Source organism: Sus scrofa, chromosome 12, assembly GCF_054392235.1.
Source record: "Sus scrofa isolate SSC_HxYL_T2T_F1_AM1 chromosome 12, Sscrofa_HxYL_maternal_Yorkshire_Landrace_v2.0, whole genome shotgun sequence".
NCBI classification, from domain to species: domain Eukaryota; kingdom Metazoa; phylum Chordata; class Mammalia; order Artiodactyla; family Suidae; genus Sus; species Sus scrofa.
This window is the reverse complement of record NC_139394.1, coordinates 66,404,691-66,430,782: the sequence shown is the minus strand read 5'-3', so window position 1 is coordinate 66,430,782 and position 26,092 is coordinate 66,404,691. Positions and strand designations below refer to the sequence as shown.

The window sequence follows — 26,092 nt, the reverse complement described above, 5'->3', positions numbered from 1 at the left end:
TGGATGTTAGTCCGTTATCAATAAACAGTTTCCAAATATTTTCTCCTATCCTGTGGATTGCCTTTTTATTCAGTGGATGGTGTCTTCTGATGCGCAAAATTTTTAAATTTCCAAGGCATCCAATTTGTCTATTTTTCTGTCATCTACACCTTCGGCCTCACATCCAACAAGACGTGGCAAATCCAATGTCAAGATCTTCTCCTATGTTTTCTTCTTGTTGTTTTTAAAACTGCTCGATGAATTTTACTGTTTTCTTCTGAGAGTTGTACTGTTTTAGATCTCACGTCTAGGTCCCCAAGCCATTTTGGGTTAAATTTTACATACGGTTTGGGGTGGGTTCTGTTCCTTTGCATGTGGCTACCCAGTTGTCCCCACTGAATGGCCGTGACCCTTCTCGGCTATCGTCTGGTCCTGTGTGCGAGGCTTCGTCTTTCCGAGCCCTTGCATCTACTCCGCTGGCCTATGTGTCTGTCCCAATGCCGAAACCACAGTTTTGCCTTTTTTTTTTTTTTTTTTTGCTTTTTAGGGCTGCACCCACAGCATGTGGAGGTTCCCAGGCTGGGGGTCCAATCAGAGCTACAGCCGCCGGCCTCCACCACAGTCACAGCCACGCCAGATCCGAGCCGCGTCTGTGACTGACACCACAGCTCACGGCAATGAGGGATCCTTAACCCACGGAGCAAGGCCAGGGATTGAACCGCAACCTCGAGGTTCCCAGTCGGATTCCTTTCTGCTGTGCCACGACGGAAACTCAATTTTGATTTTGGAAGAACCAAATTTGTGGTTTCTTGACTTTCTGTTGTTTTTCTATCTTCAATTTACTTTCTCTCTGCATAAATACATGCACGCATACCCGTATCTGTCTCCATGAGCCGGAGCCAAGGGACAAGCCCAGGAAGGAGGAAGCAGCCCCTTCCTCGTTCTATTCCTTCAGGCCTCAGCCTGCCCGGTGAAGGGGGTGGGCTCCCCCCCACCCCAGTGCCGGATGCACTGCTTTCTCTCTCTGAGCTCCCTCTTGCTTGTTCATAGGGAGTATTTTCACTGGTTTAAGCTGTTTATCGTTTACCTTCTCCACAAGATGATACGTTTCAACAAACAGGTAACTGTTTCCAGCCCCTAGAAGGATGCTGGTGTACAGAACTCCCAAGAGCTTTCTTGTTTTTTAACAGAAGCATCTGTAGCTATAAATTGCCTCTCATCACGGCTTCACCACGTCCCAGAAATTTCGGCACATTCTTTTCATTTCCAAGGATTTTCTCATGTCCACTGTGACTTCTGCTTTTCTCTCTCAGTTGCATAAAAGTGTGCTGTTTAGGAGTTCCCGCTGTGGCTCAGTGGTAGTGACCCAACTAGCATCCATGAGGACGTGGGTTCGATCCCTGGCGCTGCTCAGTGGGTTCAGGATCTGGCGTTACTGGGAGCTGTGATCGAGGTTGGGGACACAGCTCGGATCTGGCGTTGCTGTGGCTGCGGCATAAGCCAGCAGCTACAGCTCTGCTATGACCCCCAGCCTGGGAACTTCCATTACGCCTTGGGTGTGGCCAAAAAAAGGGGGGGGTGTTATTCAATTTCCACAATTTTATGAATTTTCCGGTTTTATGTAATCGATTTCTAACTTTGTCTTGTCATCAGAGAAGATACTTTGTATAATTATATTTTAAAATCTATTGAGGAGTTCCCATCGGGGCGCAGTGGTTAACCAATCCGACTGGGAACCATGAGGTTGTGGGTTCGATCCCTGGCCTTGCTCAGTGGGTTCAGGATCCGGCGTTGCCGTGAGCTGTGGTTTAGGTCACAGATGCGGCTCGGATCCTGCGTTGCTGTGGCTCTGGCATTGGCTGGCAGCTCCAATTAGACCCCTAGCCTGGGAACCTCCATATACCGAAGGAAGCGGCCCTCGAAAAGGCAGAAAGACAAAACGTGAATAAATAAAAATAATAAAATCTACTGAGACTTCATTTGTGGCCTAAAACACGGACTGTCGTGGAACACGTCTGCGTGCACTTGAGACCGGGCATGCTGCCGGCAGAGTGGTCTGCGCACGTGTTAGAGGCACTTGGTGTGCTGTGCTGGTCAGGTCGCTTCCTTATCTTCAGTTTTCTCGATACCTGTTACTGTAAATGGGAGATGGAGTCTGTTAGTGCAGAACTATTTCTCCCTGCGATTCTGCTTTTTCACACATTAGTTGTGTGAATGCTTATAATTGTCGTATCTTCTTGTACTTTACAGAAAGCTTTTTGCTAACATATAATGGTCTTGTCTCCTGCCAAAAAAAAAAAAAAAAAAAAAAAAAAATCCCCCACAGCACATGGAATTCCCAGGCCAGGCATCGGATCCAAGCTGGATCCTTCACCCACTGTCCTAGACCAGGGATCGAACCTTTGTCCCCTCACTACAGAGACGCCACCAGTCCAGCTGCACCACAGCAGGAACTCCCTCTTGAAAACTTGTTTGACTTAAAGTCTACGTGTCTGCATATAACCAGGTAAATACGTAAGTCTTTTTTTTTTTTTCCTTCTCCTTTTTTCTTTTTAGGGCTGCACCCACAGCATATGGAAGTTCCTGGGCTAAGGGTCAAACTGGAGATAAGGCTGCTGGCCTAAACCACAGCCACAGTGACACCGGGTCTGAGCCACATCTGTGACCTCCACCACGACTCACAGCAACACCAGATCCTTAACCTACGGAGCAAGGCCAGGGGTCGAACCCGCATCCTCATGGATAGATGCCAGGTTCTTAGGCTGCTGAGCCCCGACAGCAACTCCCAACCTGTGTCCTTGATTAGAGTTTAGTCTTTACATCGGAGGGACCAAGCTGTCACGGTGTTAGTTTTACCACAGGCCCTAAGGCGTTTTTCTCACTTCTTGCATTCTGTCTTCTTTTCCATTGATTTTCTTGAGTGAAATGTTTAAATTACTTCTTAATTTCCTCTTCTGTACACCCTATAACTTTTCTGTGGTTACCGAGAGGAGGCTGTTGAACATCTTAAAGTTGCAATGTTCCCATTTGATCTTAGAGCAGCTTCACTTCAACAACAGACAACAATTCTGCTTTTTCTGCAGCCCCACCGCACCCTTTTGACTGCTGCATCCTTATAGACCATGTGCCACGAAACAGCAATGATTCTAAGTGTACAGTCCCCTGAGTTGTGTATACAATTTCGAGTTATCAACCAAAGTTACAGTGACCCTAGCTTTTTTTTAAAATTTTTTTGTCTTTTTGCTATTTCTTTGGGCCGCTCCCGTGGCATATGAAAGTTCCCAGGCGAGGGGTCGAATCGGAGCTATAGCTGCCGGCCTGCACCACAGCCACAGCAAGACGGGATCCGAGCCGCGTCTGCAACCTACACCACAGCTCATGGCAACGCCGGATCCTCAACCCTCTGAGCGAGGCCAGGGATCGAACCTGCCACCTCATGGTTCCCCGTCGGATTCGCTAACCACTGTGCCACCAAGGGACTCCACAGCGACCCTAGCTTTTACATTAATTTTTTTCTTTAAATGTATGTTAAGGTATAGAAAACAAAATGGACAGCTGCAGGGCACGGTCGTGGGGATTCTCGGTGTTACAACGCCCAGGTATTCGTCTTTGCGGAGGTCTTTACTTTTCACACGGCTTTGAGATGCCATCTCGCGGCTCCCGTGCCACCCTGTAGGCTTCCCTTGAGCCCTTCGGGCAGGACAGGTTGGTGAACAAGATCCCCCGCTCTCCCCTGGAAGCATCTCTGCTGCCCCTCACTGGAAGGGCAGGCACGCTTTCCCACAGAAGAGTCGAGGCCGACGCTTCAGACCTTCCGTCTGCCGGCCTGCTGTCCTGCGGCCTCCCGGCCCCAAACAGAAACCCGAGCATCACCTCACGGGGACCTCGCGTGTCCACGACGATTCAACGCCCTCCGCGGCCCTCAGCCCTGCTCTGTGTCTTTGCAGCGTCTGGTCACGCGTCTCGGTGGGATTCTCCTGGAGATCAACTGGGCAGCTGCTCGGCTCCGTACGGTCCTTCCTCGCTCTGCTACCGAGCTCGGCCGAGAGTTTTCTAGAGACTGAAGGTCGGCTTCGCGTCAAGCCAGACGACGGACACCATCACCCCACGGCATCTGCTCACTTTGGGTCTGTACGTCCTATGCTGGTGCTTCGTGCAGCGTTTCAAACGTTTTATTCCTTTGTCGGGGTCTGTGATCAGTGCCGTCTGACCCGAACCCACTGAAGGCTGCGCCGATGGACAGCGTGCACAGCGCTTGCTTTATAAAGACGATGGCGCTACCGCACACTTAACAGGCTAGAGTATCACGTGGACATAAGCTTTTCTTTTTAGGGTTGCACCTGCAGCATATGAGAGCTCCCAGGCCAGGGGTCGAAGGGACTCACAGCTGCCGGCCTGCACCACGGCCACAGCAACGCAGGATCCGGGCCGTGTCTGCGACCCACACCCCAGCTCACAGCCACGCCGGACCCTTCAGCCATGGAGCAAGGCCAGGGATCCAACCCACGTCCTCGTGGATCTTACTCAGGTTCGCTAACTGTGGAGCCACGAAAGGAACCCCGTGGGACCCTCTTTTACGTGCACCGGGAAACGAAAGCATCCGTGTGAGCCCATCTGACAGGTGCTTGCCTTCCTGAGGGGCCTGGAGCCAGACTCACAAGCAGTGTCTCCGAGGTGCGCGTGCACGTGCACAGTCACGTCTCGAGAAAACCGGGGTCTGCAGCCCTTATTCACTCCCGGCCGCCCCGGTCCTTCCCTCAGGCTCCCACAGCACGTCCCTCCGGACGCTGTGCCACCATCTGGGAGGTGCAGCTCCTCAGCCTCCGTGAGGTCTCTGGTCCTCTCCTCAGGGTCCCAGACGCTCCCTGCTGCTCGGCGTCGTCTTTAAATCTCTCTACTCAACTTTTCATTTCCGTCACTGTTGTTCCAGGTTCAGACTTTTCTGACTCTTGGCTCTCCGTCCCTCCGGTATCGCCACTCTGTCCACACAAAACGTCCTCCGCATCTTCTTTCAGCTCTTGGGGCATCTGGGAGACGGCTGTTCCCCGAGTTCCCCTTGCGGCACAGCAGCAGAACGAACCCGACCAGCATCCATGAGGTCGCGGGTTCGATCCCTGGCCAGTGGGTTAAGGATCTGGCGTTGCCGTGAGCTGCAGTGTCACCGTGGCTGTGGTGGAGGCCGGCGGCTGCAGCTCTGATTCCACCCCTAGGCCGGGAACTTCCATATGCTGTGGGTTTGGCCCTAAAAATGAAAAAACAACAACAAAAGAGATTTGTTTTAAAGTCTTTCTTTCTCAGGGACAGATTCTGAATTGTTTTTGGTTCCTTTCAACAGGTTCTCCACACCCTCCCGTTTCTCTGCAGGTCTCCAATTTCTTGGTTGAACACTGGACATTTAAAAACGTGACAGCTCTGGGCACCAGATTCTCCCTCCCCTGCGGTTTGCTGGGGGTCTGTTTAGTTTTTATTGTTATAGGCGCCTTGCCAAGAACCAGCCAGAAGAGTAGCCTCCAGTTTTTCTCAGGTCTTTGCTGAGTCCTCACCTGGGCGTGTGCAACAGACGCTTGCTAACCTTCTCAAACATGCAAATTTTTTCCGGCTTTTTTCGTAGGGCCGCATCCGTGGCACATGGAGGTTCCCAGGCCAGGGGTCCAATCGGAGCCTGGCCACTGGCCTGCACCACGGCCACTGCATCCTCTCGGACCTCTGTCAGGTTCGTCTCCACTGAGTCACGACGGGAACTCCACGTGCAATGGTTTCTGAGCGTCCTCGTCCTTAATGTCTGGCCCCTGAGAGGGGAAAGCGAAACAGTGGAGGGGAGAGGGTGCCAGCCCCCCTGCACTCGCCTCCTTGGGGGGTGCCGGCCCACGGCTGCCTCCCTCTGGGTCTGCACTCTGACCAGAAGCAGCAATCAGGGTTTCCCTCGTGTTGTGGTGCGTTAAGGACCCAGGGTTGCTGCAGCAGTGGTGCAGGCTGCAGCTGCAGCATGGGTTCGCTCCCTGGCCCAGGAACTTCCACATGCGTGGGGGCAGCCCCCACCCACAGCCAAACGAATAAAACAGCAACTGGCAATGGAGCACGGAGCCCTGGCATCTGGAGGCCAGGGGCTTTCTCACTTCGTGCTCCCACAAGCTCCACGCGCGCTGTTCCAGGAGCATGTGCACGTGGCTGCAGGTGGGACCCTCCACGAAGAGCGAAAACTGACGGAAGGTTACCCAGCACCTGCCAAGTCCTCTCCTGGGACGTGTGAGCCTCCAGCCGGGAAGAGCTCCGAAGCTCGTCCACCGCCAGAACTGCGTGAGCCGTGCTGTTCTCCGGGACGGACCGCAGACACTCTGAGGCACGTGACCAAGGAAAACACAGTCGGCCATTTAGAAAAATATACCTTTATTGTGTCGATGCTGCTGCACGATGCAGACACCTGCTCATACAAACACGGTCTTCACGTTAACTACAAACTAAACACGAGAAACCACGAGCCAATCAGCAGGACCACTGGGAACGCGTCTAACCGTGACTCCTCTTTCCAGACGCACACTGGGACGACGAAACCGCCTCGAACCACCCCCAACACTCGGAGGGTTGCCTGCCGCCGAACCTAAGTGTCTCCAGAAGCAGCAAAGGGCAAAGCGACCTGGACGGAAACCACGGCGTTTCTCAACTCCACGCAGAGCCGGCCCGTCTCAAGCTCCTTCGACCTTTCCACAAACCGCCACCTCCGCACAAAAGACCGGGCCTTGGCCTCAGGCTGCAGGCTGATTTTCCAGCTGCCGTGCTGGGCGGCCTCCCACGACCTCAGGGCGTGACTTCTGGACGACCCGAAGCTGGGGAAACACTCACCCCACCCCCGAGACCCCTCCCAGGCCCGACCCCAAGGCCAGACCGCCAGCAAGGCCTACGGATGGGCCCCCGGCTGACCTCCACAACCACAGCGAGACGCGCGGACACACTGGGAACCTGGAAAACCCGTGCTGAGTCCCGGGACAGAGAGACTCGAGCGCTGACCTCAATCCAGGACGCGACGCTGCGGCCACGGCGCTCAGGCTGAGGCGGCCTGACGGACCCCCATGAGCTGGGAGATCCGCGGCCGCCACAGGCCTGAGGTGCCCGAGGGCAGGGGGCTCCGGGGCACGGGCTTCCCGCCGCCCCCTCAGGGCCGGGCAATGCTGACAGTCTGTCGGGTGGTGCCAAGAACCGTGCCAGGTCCACCCCCACCCAGAGGGCCAAGCGCAGCCCCCGCGGCGCCCACTCCGTGTCGGCAGCAGCTCCACGTGGGCAGTGTGGACGTGGGGGCACGGCCTGCGACGGCCCGGGAGCGCACCCGAGCTCCGTGGCCAGGACGGCCGCCCCCACTCCCCAGCGGGTGCCCACGGGGTTAACTGCGGGGCTCGGAGGCCGTGGGGCTGCGGACGGTGGACATGAGGTGGGACTTGTAGGTCTTGCTCAGGCCGGTCATCCAGAACTTGAGCAGCTTGACGTTGTCCTCCTCGGACGCCCCGAGGATGCTCAGGAGCTTCTGCGTGTCCTCCTTGGGCCGACTGTCCACCTTGGTGAACTTGAAAAGCACCTTCACTTTGCTGCAGGAAACCGAGACCAAACACTCAGCGACCCCGGCAGCCTCACCAGGGCTGGGGCCCAGGGGCCCCGGTGGCTTCCAGACCGGCAGCAGCTCTGGAAGCAGCGCGGGGTCCCTCGCCTGCCCGCCGGCGCCCATGCTGGGGCGTCCAAACAGGAAGACAACAGCGGGAACCACGCCTTACACTCGGAGAAGAAGCGGCTGCTCGGGGGTCTCCCTGCATCCATCCCCTGAAGTCGGGACAACGTCTGACCCGCTAAACCCGACGACAAGCGACTCCGCGCGGGACACGACGGCCGCTTCCCGCGGAGCGCCCGGTCTCGCCCCTGCGCCACCTCCCCGCGGCCGCCTCCTTTCCGGAAGCAGGTCCTGGTTCCCGGGGGAGCGCCCCCCCCCCCCGCAGCGGCCCGGGGCCCAGGCGGCGCTTACTTCATCCACTCCTCCTTGAGGCACACCAGGCACTGGTCCACCACGTCCACGGACAGGTTCTGGTTGGTCAGGGCAGCTTCCATCTTATTCAGGATGGTGGGGCCGACTGCGGGCCCGGCGGGGCAGAGCGGGGGGCGTCAGCACGGGCGGCGGGCAGCCGCAGCCCCCCGCCCCGTTGCGGCCAGAGGCCGCCCTGCCCAGCAGCGCCCACCTCGGTCCGCGGCCACTGGGCTTCCACTGGTGACCACGAACTCGTACTTGCTGAGGGACTGGTCGTCCTCGCACGCGGCCGGGTGGAGGCTGGAGCGAGGGGCTGCGTGGACCTCCACGATGACGGCGAACTCTGCGGCAACACAGAGGCGCTGCCCGGGGGCTCCTGACACCCGGCCAAGGGCCCCCGCGACCTCAGGCCACCGAGACGGGGCAGAGCTCCCGTCGGAGGTTTGCGCTCCGGCTGTAACGTCTTCTGTGTGTATCGTGAGCGTCCAGGGCGCACGTCTGCCTCGTGAAGCTAACGCCGCGGTGCAGCGCCGCCCGCGGATTAACTACTGAATCACTAACTACGTCCGACGCCTGGCCTGGCCCGATGCCGGATGGCCGGCGGGAGCGTCCCGCCACGGCCCCAGCGTGCGACCGGGAGCTGACACAGAGCAGCTGTGTGGGGGTCACGCAGCCTGTGGGGGTCTCCGGGACTAGAGCCTGCCTTCTCCGCGCTGCCTCCTGCACTCACGCCCCAGCTGGGGTGCTCAGGGGGTGGCAGCCCCGCAGGCCTGCACTCTGGGGGGACCAGGAAGGAGGCCTCAGTCCCGCAGGCCTGGACCTGGGTGGCCTCACTCGGCCACACCACAGACGGCCCTGCCATCCACCCCCCCATCCACCACGGGGGTTCCCGCCAGGCCTGGCACCTGTCCCCACGGAGAACCGCTCCCCAGCGAGCCACCCTGACGGGAGGTTGTGCCGTCCAACCCTCACCCACTTCAAGGACAGAAAACAGAGGCCCAGTGTCCCCAGGAGAGCAGGTCCTGCAACGTGGGTCTTCCCGGCAGGCGCCGTCCTCGAACCCACAGCCAAGATCCCGTCACCGCGCTTCGGCTCCGGGCCGGGAGCGCAGGGCACGCACCTGAGGCCAGCACGTGGGGGGGGATGTGCACGTGCGGGCTGAGCCCCAGGAAGTTGCAGCGGTAGGCCTCCTCGTACTGGCCGCTGTAGGGGATGACGCGGACGCAGCCCACGGGCAGCATGGTCTGGGGGGACAGGGCGCCTCAGAACCGGCCCCGCCAACGCGGCCCCCAGGTCCCCCCAGCTCTCCCGCTGCTCTGACCTCAGGCGTCCGTCTCTCGCCTCACCCCCCAAAAGCCTCTAAGGCTCTGGAGAGGCCGGTTCACTCTGCGGCCTCGGGGGCCTCGGCAGGGGCTGGTGTGCACCCTCGCGCACACTCGCGCACACTGGCAGAGCCAGACCTGGGCCCGGCGCCCCCTCGGCCTCCGGGGAGGCAGCCACACCTCGCCCCAGGGGCTCTCGGCGAGCCCTGAGCAGCGGACGGCGGGGGCCCAGACCCGCCTCCCCGAGTGACGGCTTCTCAGAGGCCCTGGGCTGGGGGGCGCGGCCGCCGGGACGGTCAGCCACCCATCAGCACAGCGTGGACCACGGGCTGGAGTGAAAACCACGGACGACCGCCCTTGGGAGTGGTGGACACACGCAGACCCGAGACGCAGGCGCGACCCTGCGCCCGGTCTCTGCTGCGTCCTCACCCGGCTGTGTGAGACCCGCCAGGCCGACACTCCTGCCACGAAACACGTAAGAAGAAAGACCCGCTCACCCGGAGAACCTCGAAGGCTGAGTGGACGAGGTCCGCGTCTCTGCTCTTCCAGATGACCTGGTTCCCCATGAGCACGTGCCAGGCCAGCATGCGAAAGGACGGGGCCCCCAGCACCTGCAAGACACGGTCGCGGTCTCGCGCGCGAGCCTTCTTCCCGCCCCGGGGAAGGTGTCCGTGCGTCTGTCTAGAAACTTCCTCTGCAGCGAGAATGGAGACCGGTCAGGACAGGCAGCGTCTCCGGGAGGCCGGGTGAACCTGCCCGAGGCAGGAGGGCGCAGGCTGACCCCGAGGCTCCTGCGCACATTAACATCTGTTCCCCGACGCTGTTCTCAAAAACTTGAGGCAGTTAAGTGCTGGCTTTTTGTCCACTTCTCTCCTGCTCTACACGCTGAAGCTTTGCCAAATCACGTCAGCGCGAGCCGGCGGGATCAAAGCCTCCGGCTTTAACCCACGCGAGCGGCCGCATTGAGGGTGGATTTGACAGGCGGCTCTTTTTCATCCCGAGGCCCCGAAGACCACCTGCCCTGAGGTCAGTCTCCACTTCACTGTCCAGAAGAGAAACGACCCTTTTCTGACAGGTTCACGCTCGATGTCAAAGTCAACTCCATCTGACAAAAGGGACAGGCCGCCTCCGCAAGCGCGCCGTCCGCCCGCCCGCCCACCCGCCGGCCCCCGCCACGCGCTGCACCACAGGCTCCGCTCCTGGGCTTCACGGCCCAGGGCGCACCTGCGGCACTGGGGTGGGCACGGCAGGGGTCTCTCACTCCCTGTGAGAACGGACGCCGTTTTCAACGTGTGAGGCACCTACGCTGTGCGCAAACCCACGGTGCTGTTCAATTCCTTTAGAAGGGTCTAGAATGATGCATCGTGAGACGTCAACGGTAAGGCCTTTTCTGAAAGAAGCCGCTGTATCCTCACTGACATCCCAGAGGCCACTGCCACCCTCAGCCGCCCCCCAGGAAGTTCCTGCGTCTCCTGCACACGACAGGCCCGAAGGACGAGGCGCTGGATGCGGAGAAGCCGAGAGGAGGGGACCCGGCTCCCCTACCTGCCGCCTACCTGCCGCATGTGCCGCAGGGACTTGAAGACGGGGGGCTTCCGCGGCTGCCAGGCTCCACGGTCGGAGAGCACGGCCGGGTCCGGGGGGCGCTGGGCCAGCTCCCGGCCGCCCGCGGCCTCTGACAGTGCAGGGCCTTCCCCCTCCTCTGCGGCCTCGGGGCTGCCCCAGCTCTCCGACTCCTCTTCCAGGTCTGCAACACAGACGCCGACTCAGTCCCCGCCGCGCTGCCCTGGGCGCCGGCGTCCCCTGTGCCCTGCACACGGCCACCACGGCCCAAGGACACGCGTGGTTCACAGCGTCTTCTCTCCGCGTCACACGCAAAGGGCCTCACGAGTGCCCTCGAGCCAGGATGTCACGCAGCTGTGTCCCACCCAGCGTGCGCTCTGAGCCCCTCTGCTCACCTTCGCGGCCAAACACAGTCCCAGACCCGAGAGTGAGCCCCGCACGCGGGCGTCCCCTCCCCCGACACGCACGCCCGGCTCCCCGCGTGAGTACATTTTGACGCAGGCCGCCCTCGCCGTCTTCACGGGCCGGGAACTTTCATCCCCACTTAGAGGCCATCCCGTGTGGCCACAAATCCGGAGGCGAGGCTGTGTCCTGACCAGGTCCTGCTCTGGCTGAACCAGCTGCCCCCCACACGACGCAAGTCCCCCGACTCCAGGAATAACCTGGGAACAGCTCCAGGGCGTGCTGCCAGTCACCTGCACAACTGCGCACCGGACGCACCCAGAGAGGCTGGGGACCGAGCCCTGGATGTGCACCGCCGGAAGCCGCCTCACCGCGGAGGGGAGCAGCGCCCCCGGGCCGGGCCAGACAGAGCGGCAGACCAGGAGCCCAGGGAGGGCGGCCCCAATGCCGAGAGGCTCGGGAGCCACCACGTGCAGTGACGTACGATGTTCTACTGTTAAAACGCAAAGAACTGGGGTCCCTGGTGGCCCGGTGGTTAAGGACACAGCTGCTGCGGCTTGGGTTCGATCCCCGGCCCGGGAACTTCTGTTTGCCACGCAGCGGCCAGAAAAGGGCAAAGGATGCATCACCGTCAGAAAGGCCAAGCGGCTGCTCACGTCACACAGGGACGCGAAAGCTCCAAGCCGTCCTGAGTCTCTCCCGAGCGACAGCCGACAGCCCTCGCCAGTGGCCGTCAAGGAAAACGAGACAGGAAACGGCGAGAAAGAGGCGAAGCGCGAAGAGCCAGCTTCTGCGATGGCTTCCCGCTGGGTGGCGGGGTGCAGACGGCCCCGCGGCCCCAGCCCCGGCAGGCGCGGCGCCCGCTCACCTGCGAGCTGCTCCATCTGGACCAAGGTGTCCTCGGTGGGCGCGCCTTCCAGGAGCTTCTCGGTCAGCCGGCTGCCACACGCCTTCAGGAGCCTGCGGAACAGAGCGTCCCTGACGCGCCTTCCCCGGGGCAGAACTGGACCAGGGGCAAGCCAGCCTCGCGCCCCGACTACGGCTAACGGGAAGCACGGCTGTGAGAGAAGGGGCTGAGCAAGCCCCGAGCGGACCCTACAGCACACGTGGCCCAGGCCTCCAACCAAAGGCAGGAAGTCGGGGTGGCGGGGTCTAGACGGAGAAGCCTGCCGCACGGTCCAGCGCCTGTGCGGGGCGCTGACCCCACCACACAGTCCGCCCAGTGGCAGGGCCCGCAGAGGGACCGCGGCCTGGGCTGTGTGGCCTTATCGGGCCGCTTCACTCATCTGGACGGATGTGACTGCGGCTCTACGGCTGAAACGACACAACCAAGACTCGCTTTAAAAAAAAACTTAGGCGCTCCCGTCATGGCGCAGTGGTTAACGAATCCGACTGGGGACCATGAGGTTGCGGGTTCGATCCCTGGCCTTGCTCAGTGGGTGAAGGATCCAGCGTTGCCGTGAGCTGTGGTGTAGGCCAAAGACGCGGCTCGGATCCCGCGTTGCTGTGGCTCTGGTGGAGGCCGGCGGCTGCAGCTCCGATTCGACCCCTAGTCTGGGATCCTCCATATGCTGTGGGAACAGCCCAAGAAATGGCAAAAACACTCACACACACACACAAAATCCTAAGGGAGTTCCAGCAGCTTAGGGAACTGACACTGTTATTATAGGGGCTCAATTCACTGCTGTGGCAGGACGTTTTATACGCTGCAGGCGCAGCCAAAAAAAAGAAGATAAAGAGGAAAAAAAGAGAAAGGATTGAGAGAAAAGGCGAGAAGAAGATCAAAGGGCAGTAAAGATGCAGGGAGCTGCTAAAGCTGGACAACGGGAGCGTCCAGCTCTTTGGGCTGCTCGTTACACGTGGAGTCCGTGTGAAAATTTCCCTAAATAAAAGGACACTTCTGACAAGTAAGTCCTTGAGTGCGGCTCCTGAGAATCTGCAAGCTGAAGAGAAAAAGAATCTTTCTGCCTCACCTGACCTGGCTCCTCCTGCCTTTTCATTTTTATTTTTTGCTTCTTAGGGCCGCAGCTGAGGCATACGGAGTTTCCAGGCCAGGGGTGAAATCGGAGCTGCAGCCACCGGCCTCCACCACGGCCACAGCAGCGCAGGACCTGAGCCACGTCTACAACCTACACCACACTCCGTCGCAACGCCAGATCCAAGCCTTGCGGTGACCTACACCACAGCTGATGACGACAGCAGGTTCTCAAGCCACTGAGTGAGGCCAGGGATTGAACCTGCGTCCTCGTGGACGTTAGCTGGGTTTGTTTCTGCTGAGCCACAATGGGAATCCCCTTCTTGTTCTCTCAAAATCGTTTTATTAGGAAGAAAGACAGGAGGAACTGTACGCCAGGTGCTCCCGCCTTAGTGTGCAGGTTCTCGGGAGCTGCACTCAGGGGTCTACGTGAGAGGAGCCTCCACACCAGGCCCTGACGGGGACGCTGCACACGGATGCAGGTCGGGGGTGGGGGGGTCCCTGGAAGGAGCGCAGCCTGCAGCGGGAGGAGGAGAAACCCCCTGCGGCCCGAAAACAGACCGGGGTGGTCTCCAAACACGCCCCCAAATCTGGCGACGCTTCCCCCTCTAAAAGAAGGGGACAAGCCTTCTCCTCCCGCCAGGCAGCGCCTAGCGACAGGGGCACACTGGTGACAAACAGCGCATGCACGAAGCACAGGGGGCTGCTGGGGTCGGTCCTAAGAGCAAGCAGGTCCCATCCAACTGCCCCACACAGCCGGCGACGACACGCCAGCCTCGAGAGAAAGCAACTCCGCTGAGACCAGGCGGGGCTCCTGGCAAGTGCAGACCCCCAGGCTGTGCAAGACCAACGCGCCCCGCTGTTTACGAGAAAGGGGAGACTGCTCGTCCTGGCACAGAAACATCACTTTGAAAAATCCACTAGGGAGCTCCCGCTGGGCCGCAGCGGCCGGGGATGCTGTGGAGCCTGGGGCTGATCCCGGGCCTGGGGCAGCGGATGCAGGGACTCAGCAGGGCCGAGGCTACAGTTCAGTCCCTGGCCCGTGAACTGCCAAGTGCCACAGGTGTGGCTGCTCAAACACAAAACACATCGGGAAACCAGTCCCACCTAAATGCGACCCGGCCCCCCAAACCAGAGCACAGCCCCCCCGCCAGCTGTGCGGGGCGCGTTACCAGGCGAAGGAGGTGTGCAGGCAGGCCCAGAGGCTGTCGTCGTCGGTCAGGGAGGTCAGCGAGCGGGCGGCATTGCCGTTCCTCTGGTGCAGGAACGGCGTGAAGGCCGTGTTCATCCTCTGCGCGCGCTGGGGGCACCCAAACTGCTCCGCCTCGAACACCTGACACGCACAGGGAGGGTCAGAGCCGGCTGGGCGCCCGGGCGCAGCTGGCACCCCAGCCTGGAGGCGGCTGCCAGACCCTGGCGAGCACAGCAGCTCTGCCCACGGGCGCCGGAGACGAGGCTCGGCCGGGAAGCTCTCCTGCAGCCGCCCCTGCAAGGGTCCCCCCCTCACGGGCCGGGGAGGCTCCCCCTGCTCAGAGCTGCAAAGGTGGAACACGTGACCGCCCAGGGAAAGGAGGGGCCAGAGGCGCGAGGCCTCCACCCCACCCCGAGCCTGGCAGCAGGCAGAAGCAGCAGGACTTCGGCCGAGCCGACCATCGACCATCTGCCCCGCTGCCCGCGCCCCCCCCGCCCCCCTCCTGGCCGACGGCTGCAGAACATCAATGAGACTCGAGCTTGTTATCAGAGCGCCACCGGCCTGTCCTGAGCTGCAGCCCTGCCGCCGCAGGTGCACCTTGGCCGTGGCTCTGCAACCTCGGGCACACAGGCCGCCAAGGTCACGGCCAGAGACGGCAAAGCCAGCGGGGACAAGACCAGAGCTCCGCCTGCAGCAAAGTCAGAGTCCAGGGACCAGAACCAGAGACTCGAGAGCCCGTGGAGGAGGAGGCGCCCCGCGCCTCGGCCGGAGCCCCGGCCCCGGTCACCTTGAGGGCCTTGCCCTGCAGCTCGTCGATGATCCCTCGGACCCTGCCCAGCAGGAAGGGCCAGGAGTTGATGAGGTAGATGCGGTCCATCATGATGGCGATGATGCTGTACCAGCGCTGGAAGCCGCGGGCCAGGCTGTCCTTGATGAAGAAGGTGTGGCTGAACACGAAGCCGTGCTGCTCGTCCCCGAAGAAGATGGGGCCTTCGCGCCCGGGGCAGACCTGCGGGACGGGGACACCTGCTCCGGGGCGCCGTCCTCGGCGAACCCCGCGGAGAGCGGGAAGGGCGAGGGGACAGAGGAAAGGGGCCTCCTAGAGGTGACATGCGACCCTGAGAACCGCGAGGGCCGGCGGGCTCCCGCCTCCCCCCACCTCGAGCCATAAACCACGACGCAAGGTCGCAACCTCGCCCCGCGGGGCCACCCTGGAGTGCTGGCAGGTCTACACAGCCGCGCAGCGACGACCGTGTGACAAGACTTGGAGGAGACGTGGGCCTCGCTCCCGACACCCCGCCCAGCACACACCCACCCTGAGCAGGGGAACAGGGGGCAGCAAGGCGGGCACACGGCGCCCAGGACCAGCAGCGAGGGAGCCTGGTGTTTCTCAGCAGGGGTACCCCGCGACAAGGAGCGGCTGCCCCCAGACTGCATCCTCTGTGACGAGGACACAGGCTAAGGCGGGAACACGACATCGGCAGCTGCGTATCTGAGACGTCCCGACCCGCGCCAGGCGGCTCGGAGAGCACACAGCGACTGACGGGGACGAGGCGGGGAAGCGACACCGGACGTGAGCAGCGCGTCCGTGAACAGCCGCTCCCTGAGGGCCGGGGGCTTCAAGCGCCAAGCTGGCCACGGGCCAGCCTCCACCAGGGCAGGGCGCACGCGGAGCCCCGAGGCCGCCCGCGCCCGCTCGGCCCGGCCGGCTTTGTCTGGCAGCACCACCAGCCGCCCTCCGCTGGTCACGGAGGCGGCGCTGGCCCCAGGGCCCGGGGCCCGGGGAGCGGGAGGGGCCCGGGCCGCTCACCTCACAGCTCAGGCTCCGCACGCAGGCCTGGCGGACGATGCTGAAGAGTTGGGGGTGGTTGGGGTGCTGGTGACTGACGTACTTGATGGAGGTCTCCTTGTCGTGGCTGATGTAGCCGGGGTGGCCGGCGGCAAGGGACCGGCAGCCCTGCCCGCGAGAAAGCAGGGGAGGCCGGTTGGTGGGGGAACAAGCTATGCGCCCTGCCGCTCGCGCAAGCGTGGCGCAGGAGACGAGCTGCCCTCATGGGGCGGTCACCGGGTCCTGCGGCCCCACCAGCCGAAGACCCCACCGCTTCCTACCAGGAAGCAGCAGGACGTGGAGGGAACGAAGGGCAGCAGACCCGACCCACCAGCATCGAGGAGCAGGGCGAGCCCTGGGCGCGTGACCCAGAACCCCCCCCCTGCAGGGCAGCGCCGAGGAGCGGCTGGCAGATGTGCCAGCCTGTCCTGGGTCCCAGCACGACTATGTCGCTGGGGCCTCAAGAAGCCACCGGACCGTGGCATCGGCGTGGCTGTCCGGGGACACACACCCAGACCCTCTGCGTGGTCCAGCTGGCGCCCTCCACAGCCACCCGCACGGAGTTCCCTCAACTCCGATGGGACCTCCCGCCTGAGAACTTCCACGCGCCGTGGGTGCAGCCCTAAAACACAAAGTCAATAAAACAAAGCCACCAGCACGGGGGTGGTGGCCAGTGCTGTGCAGGACCCCCCGAGGCCATTCCAGCCCAAGGGCTCGGAGTCCTCCACGACTCTTCCAGCCCAGACCCCGCCCCGGGGGACACACTCGGTCACCTCCTGCTCCCTCCCCCAGATCCCCCGTGCTTTCCAGCAATGCATCAACCCACCCCGTCACGCCATCTGCTCCTCGGCACAACCAAGCCAGGGCGGCTGGCGTGCTGCTCACACGGCACTGACAGGTCCACCCCCGCCCAACCGCGACTCCCGACCCAGGTCCTTGGCGAGGAGCCGCGGCTTGGCGAGAACACGTGACCTCCAATCCACAGCCCCGAAGCTGCACCGAGAGGCCCGCCCGGCTGGGCAGACCCGGGAGGAGAACACTCCCCTGACAACAGGGTCCAGGGCCAGAGGCTCGAGAGGCGCAGTGTGCGAACGCGCGTGTGTGGGGGGCTGGCAACCGCTCTGCCAGGGCAGGGCGCAAACACGAGAGCTCACGCGACAGGAGAGGACGGAGAGGGGAGCAGCGAGCGCGAGGGCCCAGGGCCGTGCTGCCGGGCCCCACGAGCCCCTGCCGAGAACAGGCGCCCGAAGCCGGGGGACACTCGCCTCGCACATGTCTGACTTCTTGGGCCCCGGGCTGCTGGACTCCGCGCTGGCCCCTTCCGCCGGACTGTGCGCGCGGACGCGGCTGCTCATCTGAATGCCGCCCTCCTCCTCCTCGGCCTGGTCGCCCTGGCCGGCGCCGTCCCCGCTCCCGGCCCCCTGCGGAAGCGGCGCGTGCAGCACCTCCGTGCAGAAGAGAGTGCGGGGGCCGTGGAGCTCGCAGAAGTGGCAGAGCGCGACGATGGCGTTCATGGCGTCCGGGGGAGGGCGCGAGGCCTGTGGGGAGAGGGCAACACCGCGCGCTGGCCGCCACCTCCACCCGACGGCACTGCCGGCCCCGGAGCACGGGGAGTCCCTGCTGCGAGGACGGAGGCCGAGCCGGCCGCCGAGGACAGACCCCCAGCGGGAACCAGACGCTGCGGCCCAGGCCCCGGGAACCCGCCCGGCGCAGCCGCCCCTCGGAGCTCACCTCCTGGGGGCACACGGGCGGTGAGCGCGTCAGAAGGGCAGGCCCGCTGGTCCAGGATCCCTGCGGGGGGCGGGAGGAGTTTAGACAGAAGGGCCCCCAGGGGTGTGGGGGCTGCCCAAGCGGGGCCGGGGCGGGACACTAGGACTCCAGGGACCCTCTGGGCCACACGACACCCGCAACGCTTTCTCAGAGATCAGAGCGCCCCCGCTGGGTTCCGGTAAGAAACGGGATCAGGGCAAACTTTACTCGGATCCTGGGGGTGGGGGGGGCAGAGCGGGGCTGGGGCGCGCGGAGACGGGGCGGCTGGACCAGGAAGGCAGGTGACGTGGAGCTGGGTGGGCTATTCGGGGGGCACCTCGATGGGACCTGGGCCCCCAGAGCTTAGACGCAGGAGAAGAAGGGCTCGTCGAGGGGACAGACGACAGGCAGGGCAGCAGAGCAGAAACCCCGTGCGCAGAAAGTGACCGCGAGGACAGCAGGGCCCTGGCGGAGCAGCGGGGGGAGCAGGGCACCCAGCGGGCCTCCAAGGGCAGAGGAGGCCCAGAGGGGGAGTGACGGCCCAGTGTAACTGCCACGTGTGACACAGCAGGGCCTGGAAGCCAGGCGCGAGGAGGGACGAGGACTCTCTGGGCCCAGGCGTCTGAGACGGGAGTGGGAGCTTCGCCCTCCCGAGCATCCCTGTCCTCGTCTCACAGGCGCGCAGGGCTCACGGCCACCGTTTTAAGGGAACAGGGTGGACTGGGGACCATTTCTGTCACCACAGGAAGTGCCCCAGACAGCCCTGCTCCACTGGTAACCGTTCAGGCGCCCGGCGTCTGAGAGAGTCCCGGGCGCCGGCCCTCTTCTCTTGGGGACACCACCCCCACCACGGACTCCAAGGGCAGGCTCCCTGCGCGCGTCGCCCAGCGGCCAGGCCCCCGCAGAGGGCCGACCGAGCCAAGGCACCAAGCGGCCTGAGCGCGCACGGTGGGGCCGGCGTCGCCCTCCTGCTGCTGGGAGCTCAGGGCCGCTCTCCGGCCTGCCCACCTGCCCACCTGCCCACCTGCTTCGCAGCTGCCCGCTGGGCCGACTGGCCCGCGCCTGTCAAACAGCAGGAACCGCAGGACCCACCACGAGACAGGCCTCTGAGGAGGCGGCCCCGCGGGCAGCAAGTCAGGCCCCGGCCTGGACGGCAGGGGGGTGGGGGGGAGACAGTCGACAGAAGGACGTTTAGCCGGAGGACCCCGAGGTCAGGGAGAGTCTGGGCTGCAGGACCAGAGGGCAGCGCCGAGGGTAAAGGGCCAGGACCCTCCCCACGGACCCCAGCCGGTCACCCCTCAGCCTCCCCCCGCCGCAGGGCCCTGCTCGGAGGAGCCCCTCATCGGCCCCAGGGCCCGGCTCGCCCGTCCCCCTTCCCCGACAGGGGAGGGCTCCTCTCCTCCGTAACAGGTCCCCCACACAGTCGACACCCGCTCGCTGCCGCTGGAGAAAGACAGGAACTCAGGAGCCGAGCAGAAAGGACTGCTGTTGCCACAGAGGGGGGAAGGGTCACTGTGGGGTCTGCAGACACGAGAGTGAGGGGCACCGGCTTGGAGGACACCAAGGAGCAGAACTGGAGTCATAGAAGCTGAACAAACCAGATTTAAAAGGCTAAGGGCGGAGTTCCCATCACGGCTCAGTGGTTCACGAATCCGACTCGGAACCGTGAAGTTGCAGGTTCAATCCCTGGCCTCGCTCAGTGGGTTAGGGATCCAGCATTGCCATGAGCTGTGGTGTAGGTCACAGATACAGCACAGATCCCGCGTTGCTGTGACGTAGGCAGGCAGCCACAGCTCTGATTCGACCCTAGCCCAGGAACCTCCATATGCCGCGGGCACAGCTTTAAAAAAATTTAAAAAGACCAAAAAAAAAAAAGGTAAACGCGACGTGGTTGAAGTAAATGGCTGAAACGCCTACTGTGAGAGTTTTTATGGTGCGGCAAGTTGGAGATCCGGCGTTGTCACTGCGGCAGCTTGGCTTGCTGCTGTGGCACAGGTTTAATCCCTGGCCCAGGAACATCCACAGGCCGTGGGCATGGGGGAAAAAAAAAAAAAAACCCACTGTGGAAGAAGGAGCCAGGCAACACGACGGAGTGAGAACCTCGGAAGGAGGAGCTCCCGCCGTGGCTCAGCAGTAACAAACCAGACTAGTACCACGAGGACGTGGGTTCAATCCCTGCCTCACTCAGTGGGTTGCCATGAGCTGTGATGTAGGTTGCAGACTCGGCGCGGAATCTGCGTTGCTGTGCCTGTGGTGTAGACTGGCAGCTGTAGATCTGATTCGACCCCTAAAAAAAAAACCTCAAAAGGAGAGATACCTAGACCCAAAGTAATCAAAGGCATCAAGCTTGGAAAAGACCCTATTTTCCTGTGAGAGACGAAAAAAGACAAGTGAGACCTTCGCCAGTGAGAGGCGCACACCGCGGCAGCACCTGGCCGAGGTTCACCCCGTCTGCAGAGCAGCAGTACCAACCTCCGTGCTTGGCAGTCACGGGACGCGCATGGCGCCTAGGCCAAAGCGAGACAGGCCGCTTCCCAACAGCAGTCTTTCTTCAGCTCTGGGACCTGAGGGTTTCTAGATAAAGGGAAAAAAAAGTCACAGCAGGTTCTAACAGCAACAAGCAACAACTCAAGGGGCTCACAGCCAACGTGAAACTAGGATGTCCCCAAAAAGGACTTGGCGATTCCCGTGGTTCTCACTTTTCAAGCAGCCGCTGACGGAGAAGGGACACTGGGGTCAAAGACGGGCCTGAGTTCACGCCTCTACAGCAACTTTTCACAAACGATCTCTTGCAATAAACTTAAGGGACCTTCTCAAACGTAAGATGCTTAGAGACACAAAGTCCTCGCTGCTCCTTGCTAGTCCTGGTCATAAGGGGGCAGCGGCCGCATCCCCCACTTTCACCCTTCAGACCGCAGACCGCTCTGGGAAGGGAGAGCTGAGGCGACCTTGCTCAGCTCCTTCCCAGCATCCAGCATCCGCAATCAAAACGGGCGACTCCTCTTAGCTTTTCATCTCTTGCTTCTCTGCGGCCACACCGCTGGCACGCAGAAGTTCGCCAGCCAGAGGCTGAACCTGAACCGCAGCAGTGACCTGGGCCGCAGTGGCGACAGCGACGGAGGCCGCAGGGAAGTCCCCCTTGTCAATCTTTAGGTGAAAAACACTCCCGCCTGACCTCTCTTTGGTCCCCGGGGGCCCCGGCCCAGGAGCCACCGCAGGGCAGTGAGGCAGCCCAGGGCAAAGCCTGCGAGCCCGCCGCCTGTGGAAGCGGGAAAAGGCCCGTCTCCAGGCCCGGCCGGGCGACGGCCAGGAGGCACCGAAGCCCCTGGGCGCCGCCCGAAGCCCCTGGGCGCCGCCCGAAGCTGAGCTGCACAGGCCAAGCCTCACCGCGGGGAGGGAACCGCCGCCGGGGCCGGAACAGCGGGCAGCTCTCTATGGACCCCCCACCCCACCCCCGTCTCCGCCGGGCGCCCGGGCTTTCCAGGATCCGAGCAAAAGGCAGAAACGTCCGCCCGCCCGACGGCCTCCTCCCCTTCACACTCCACGCAGAAGCTCAACCCCCGCCCTCCCGCCGGGGCCGGCGCGCGGGACGACGCTGCCCTCCCGGGGTGCGCCCCAGGCCCGGGGTTAACTGCAGCCGCCGCAGAGGGCCGACGCTGCGAGGACCCGGCGCAGGGCGGCTGCCGGCCCGCAGCCTCGCTGTACACACAGGGGACACACGCGGCGTCGCGGGCACCGGCACTCAACCCCCGACAGGCTGGTGCCCCCGACACGTCCGCCCCGACGGCCCCGACGGCCCCCGCGGATTGTGCCCGGTGTCCCCCGGCTGGCGACCCATCGCCTCCCGCGGGGACTCCTCCCGGCCCCCGGCCCCCCGGGGCCGCCGCGACCCACCCCCGGGCCGAACCTGCCTCCCCCGACCGGGCGCGCCGGACCGCACCCGCCACACCCGACGGCCCCTCACCTCCAGGGCCCGCGGGACCCCGGGCGGGGGCGGCGACGCCGACGCGCCCCTCAGCCCGGCCTCGCCGGCCGGCTCCCTCCCCTTGCCCCGAACCCGCGGGTCAACTAACCGGACAGACCAGGGCGACGCCAGACGCCGGCGGAGTCCCGAAGCCCCTGGGGCTGCCCTCGGGGTCCGGGGCCGCGCCGTCACCTCCTCCCCCGCGGCTGCACGGCGCCCGCCCCCAGGCGCGTGACTCGCCCGGGCCGTACCACTGCCCCGGCCGCGGGTGGGGGTGCGGGCCGTACCAACGCCCAGAGGTTTAGTGGGGGCTCGGGCCGTACCATGGCCCGCCTGGCGGAGGGGGTGCGGTGCGTGCCACCCGTCCCAGAGGCGGTGGGGGCGTGGGCCACACCACCGCCCAAGCCGCGGGTGGGGGCGCGGACTGTATCATGGCCGATTCGCGGAGGGGGTGATGGCCGTACCACCGCCCAGGCCGCGGAGGAAACGCGCGGAGCCGCACCCCGGGAAGGCCCGGAGAGCCCGGCGGCTCCGAAGTCCAGCAGAACGCCGTCGCCACTACCCCCAGCCCGCTAACCCTCTGAAAATTCCGGAGTGGTTCCGCCCGCTCAGACGGAGGGGCGGGGGATGTCGGAGGAAACCATTACAGGAGAGAGGGGTACTTCAATTTAAAGAACCTTTTAAAAAAAACTTGAAAAATATAGCTATCCTAGGATTCCCAGTGCACACCAAAGAAACAAAAAAGGGAATGTCGCGATTCCATAAAGGGCGCTGTAATTCCCTTTGCTTGCACCATTAGTTTTTATTAAATTTCCGATTGAACCGGTCTTCGGTGGGGCGTGCGAGCATGGGGCCGTCCGCCAGCTGACGTAAACAGAGGGCGACGTCGAGGGAGAAGGCCGTCGGGTGACGCAAAAAGCCCGCGCCGCCGGGAAAGTGGGACGGGAAAGCGTGTGCGCCAAACTTTAAAAACTGTGGTTATCCAGAGATAATCTTCTAAAACCTGGGCGTCTTTTGTTCAGACTGTATAGTGGTCAGTCCGAAAGGCTTCAGTGCCTTATGCCAGGCGGCCTAGAGTGAGGGAGTGTCAATGGACCGCCCTAGACCAAGGGTAAAATCACCGGGTCTGAGAGTTCCCTGGTGGCTCAGGCAATTAAGGATCCGGTGTTGTCACTGAAGCGGTTCGCCTCGCTGCCGTAGCTATGGGATCGATTGCCGGCCCAGGAACTTCCGCGTGCCAGAAGCGCGGCAAAAAAACAAATCACGGGAGTCACTTCTGAGCCGAGGAAAGCGCAGATGGGCACCTTGTGGTAGAAGATTAAGGACTACAGGGGATGGAGTTTTGAGGCCAGTTATTGCCCCTATATTATTAACTAGTCCTAGCAATCCAGTTCCTCTTGATATTGGACAGCCAAGAACTTAGCATACTGGCTGATAAGTCAAAAAATAATTTCCGAAGCAAACAGTAACACAGGAGTTCCTATCGCAGCTCAGCGGAAACAAAGAAAGAAACAAAGCCATTAGGACGCGGGTTCGGATTCCTGTAGGTCGCAGAGGTGGCTGTGATCTGGCTTTTCGGTGGCTGTGGTGTAGGCCACCGGCTAGAGCTTGGATTCGGCCCCTAGCCTGGGAACCTCGTATTCCGCACCTGCAGCCCTAAAATGGGGCGGGGGGGGGGGGGCAGTAACAACAACAACAAAACCCCCACAGGGATATACTGATTTGGAGTTCTAGGTTTACTTCTGTCATCAACGCCTGAGTTTTACAGAGTTTGTGAAATGCTTTTTGAAAGCCTTAGTGGAAAGGTGCAAGAAATGACTGCGGCCTCCTAGTCTGTGGCCTTTCAATTTCTAACAGAAAAATTTCCCACATCTGTCACAGTAAACAAAACTCACCCTGAAAATGACACAGCAGCAATTCTGAATATAAATCTGACCAACTGATTTCCACACTAGTAAAGAACTTAACACAACCTTCCCAAACTTTGCTGCCATGCTGCTTTTATTTAAAGGGAGCTTAACATCTTAAAGGGAAGAAATCCCACTGCATATCCTGCTGCTTCAACCAGGAAGACAAATGTTCTTTCACAATTTTTAGTGTTTTGTTGTGTTTTGGTCTTTTTAGGGCTGCACTCGCAGTATATGGAAGTCCCCAGGCTAGGAGCTGAATCAGATGTGCAGCTGCTGGCCTGCGCCACAGCCACAGCCAAGTGGGAGCCCAGCGGCTTCTGACCTGCACTGCAGCTCACAGCAACGCCCGATCCTTAACCCACTGAGCAAGGCCAGGAATTGAACCCGAGTCCTCATGGATGCTAGTCGGGTTCATTAATCCCCAAGTCACAAGCTGAGTCACAAGAGTCACGCTGGGAACTCCTCGACTGAATACGTCTAATCACGTCATTTTTTAAAAAGTATTATAATAGATCCCCTGTTATAAATAGTAATCCAAGCTTTCACCTCTTCCAGCAACAACAGTATTTCCTGGGTTTTCAGTTATGCTTAACAGCAAGCAAGTAATGGGTCATATGTCAGAAGGTGGAACTCACACAAGACTTGTACGTCCTGCAGAGGTTTGGGCTATCAGACAAATGCATGTAAGTATCCGGCCAGTTGCAAGGCAAGAACTAGTCATTCAATATTATCTCTTAAAACAAAACGAGTGTTTATTTTGCATTTTTTTTATCAGAGCGGTTTAAGAAAACTGTTTAAAATTACCTCTCCTCCCCAATTAAATCCATATGATAGCTTGTTGGTATTTTAATCCAATACCAGCTGCTTGTTAAATCCCAACTGGTTGTTTTTCAGTCTAATGATAATAATAAGCAGTCCTTGGAGGATGGAGGCTTATTAAATGCCTTTTACAATTAGCCTGAGTGCTCTGGTTTCAGCTTCTGATTTAGGAAAGGCTACAGATGGGATTTTGTCTTTGTGCAGCAATGTCACCATTAAATAACTTAAGTGCCTACAAAGAGTACCTGCCCCATCTTCCTGTTCACAAGTACCTCATTTACCATTTATTTACTCTGGGCTCTTTGCAACTGCTCGAACTTACATGCAAATAACAGTTTTCTTCTACAAATTCACTGCTTTCATGGTGCAACCCAGAAACTCAGAATTTACAAATCCAGGAGCTCCCATCGTGGCAGTCGGTTAAAGATCCAGTGTTGCCACCGATGTAGCGTAGGTCCCACTGTGGCTCCGTTTCAGCCCCTGGCCTGGGAACTGCCCTATGCCTTGAGTGTGGCAAAAAAAAAAAAAAAAAAAAAGGGAGTTCCCGTCGTGGCGCAGTGGTTAACGAATCCGACTAGGAACCATGAGGTTGCAGGTTCAGTCCCTGCCCTTGCTCAGTGGGTTAACGATCCGGCGTTGCCGTGAACTGTGGTGTAGGCTGCAGATGCGGCTCGGATCCCGCGTTGCTGTGGCTCTGGCGTAGGCCGGTGGCTGCAGCTCCGATTCGACCCCTAGCCTGGGAACCTCCATATGCCGCGGGAGCGGCCCAAGAAATAGCAACAACAACAACAACAACAACAAAGACAAAGACAAAAAGACAAAAAAAAAAAAAAATTTACAAATCCCAAACTGAATTTCTGAAAGGAAGGGATAGGAGAGAATCAGAAACTGACCCGTGGCGGAATTTGAACAGGGGAGTCCCCGTGAGCATCGTGGCTCACAAGCTGACTTCACTTCTTAAGACCCTCTGCCAAATCAGGTGCTGGAAAAGCGTGTTTGTTGCCGGCCGGATTATAGAGGCACCTCCCGTTACTGCGGCCAGGGGTATCTTTCACATGGTCATATTCCATCCGCGATTCTCATGTCCTGAACAAAGCGAGGAAGGCGTGCTGCACTCTGTGCAGGGCAGAGAAGCTCCAGCCCTTCGCGGCCCGTCTGCCAGTCTTTGGCTCCGAAACACCTGCCGCCATTTCAAAAGCGGGAACTCCGAGATGTTTCTTTACACCAGTTCATCCCAAACTGGAGACTCTGGGCCAAGTTCCCCTGAGACATTCGACACTGGAGGCTGAACACCGTCTGGGGGCTCGCCGGGCACAGACAGAAACACACACACACACCACGTACTGAACTCTGAGTGTCTCTCATTCATCCACAGCAAGTATTT

At 60.9% G+C, this 26,092-nt stretch overlaps 1 protein-coding gene across 4 annotated transcripts; it reads right to left on the bottom strand.

Annotated features, from left to right (window-relative positions):
• Positions 1-6,349: 6,349 nt before the first annotated feature.
• On the bottom strand, positions 6,350-22,204 carry FLCN (folliculin). Of its 4 annotated transcripts, none has more exons than XM_084986424.1 (14): positions 21,980-22,204; positions 20,488-20,589; positions 17,998-18,057; positions 17,532-17,804; positions 16,249-16,395; positions 15,226-15,447; positions 14,419-14,579; positions 12,140-12,231; positions 10,863-11,053; positions 9,804-9,917; positions 9,105-9,228; positions 8,196-8,327; positions 7,985-8,090; positions 6,350-7,556 (listed from the first exon to the last, which is right to left on the bottom strand). In XM_084986424.1, exons 4-14 carry the CDS (start codon positions 17,778-17,780, stop codon positions 7,355-7,357), a joined length of 1,740 nt encoding a protein of 579 aa, XP_084842550.1. In that variant the 5' UTR covers positions 17,781-17,804; positions 17,998-18,057; positions 20,488-20,589; positions 21,980-22,204; the 3' UTR covers positions 6,350-7,354. The 4 variants fall into 4 exon arrangements, with proteins under 4 accessions (XP_084842550.1, XP_020923688.1, XP_084842549.1 ...); XM_021068029.2 differs by having other exon boundaries at positions 22,089-22,204; XM_084986423.1 differs by lacking the exon at positions 21,980-22,204 and adding an exon at positions 20,715-21,585.
• Between the last annotated feature and the right edge of the window lie 3,888 nt (positions 22,205-26,092).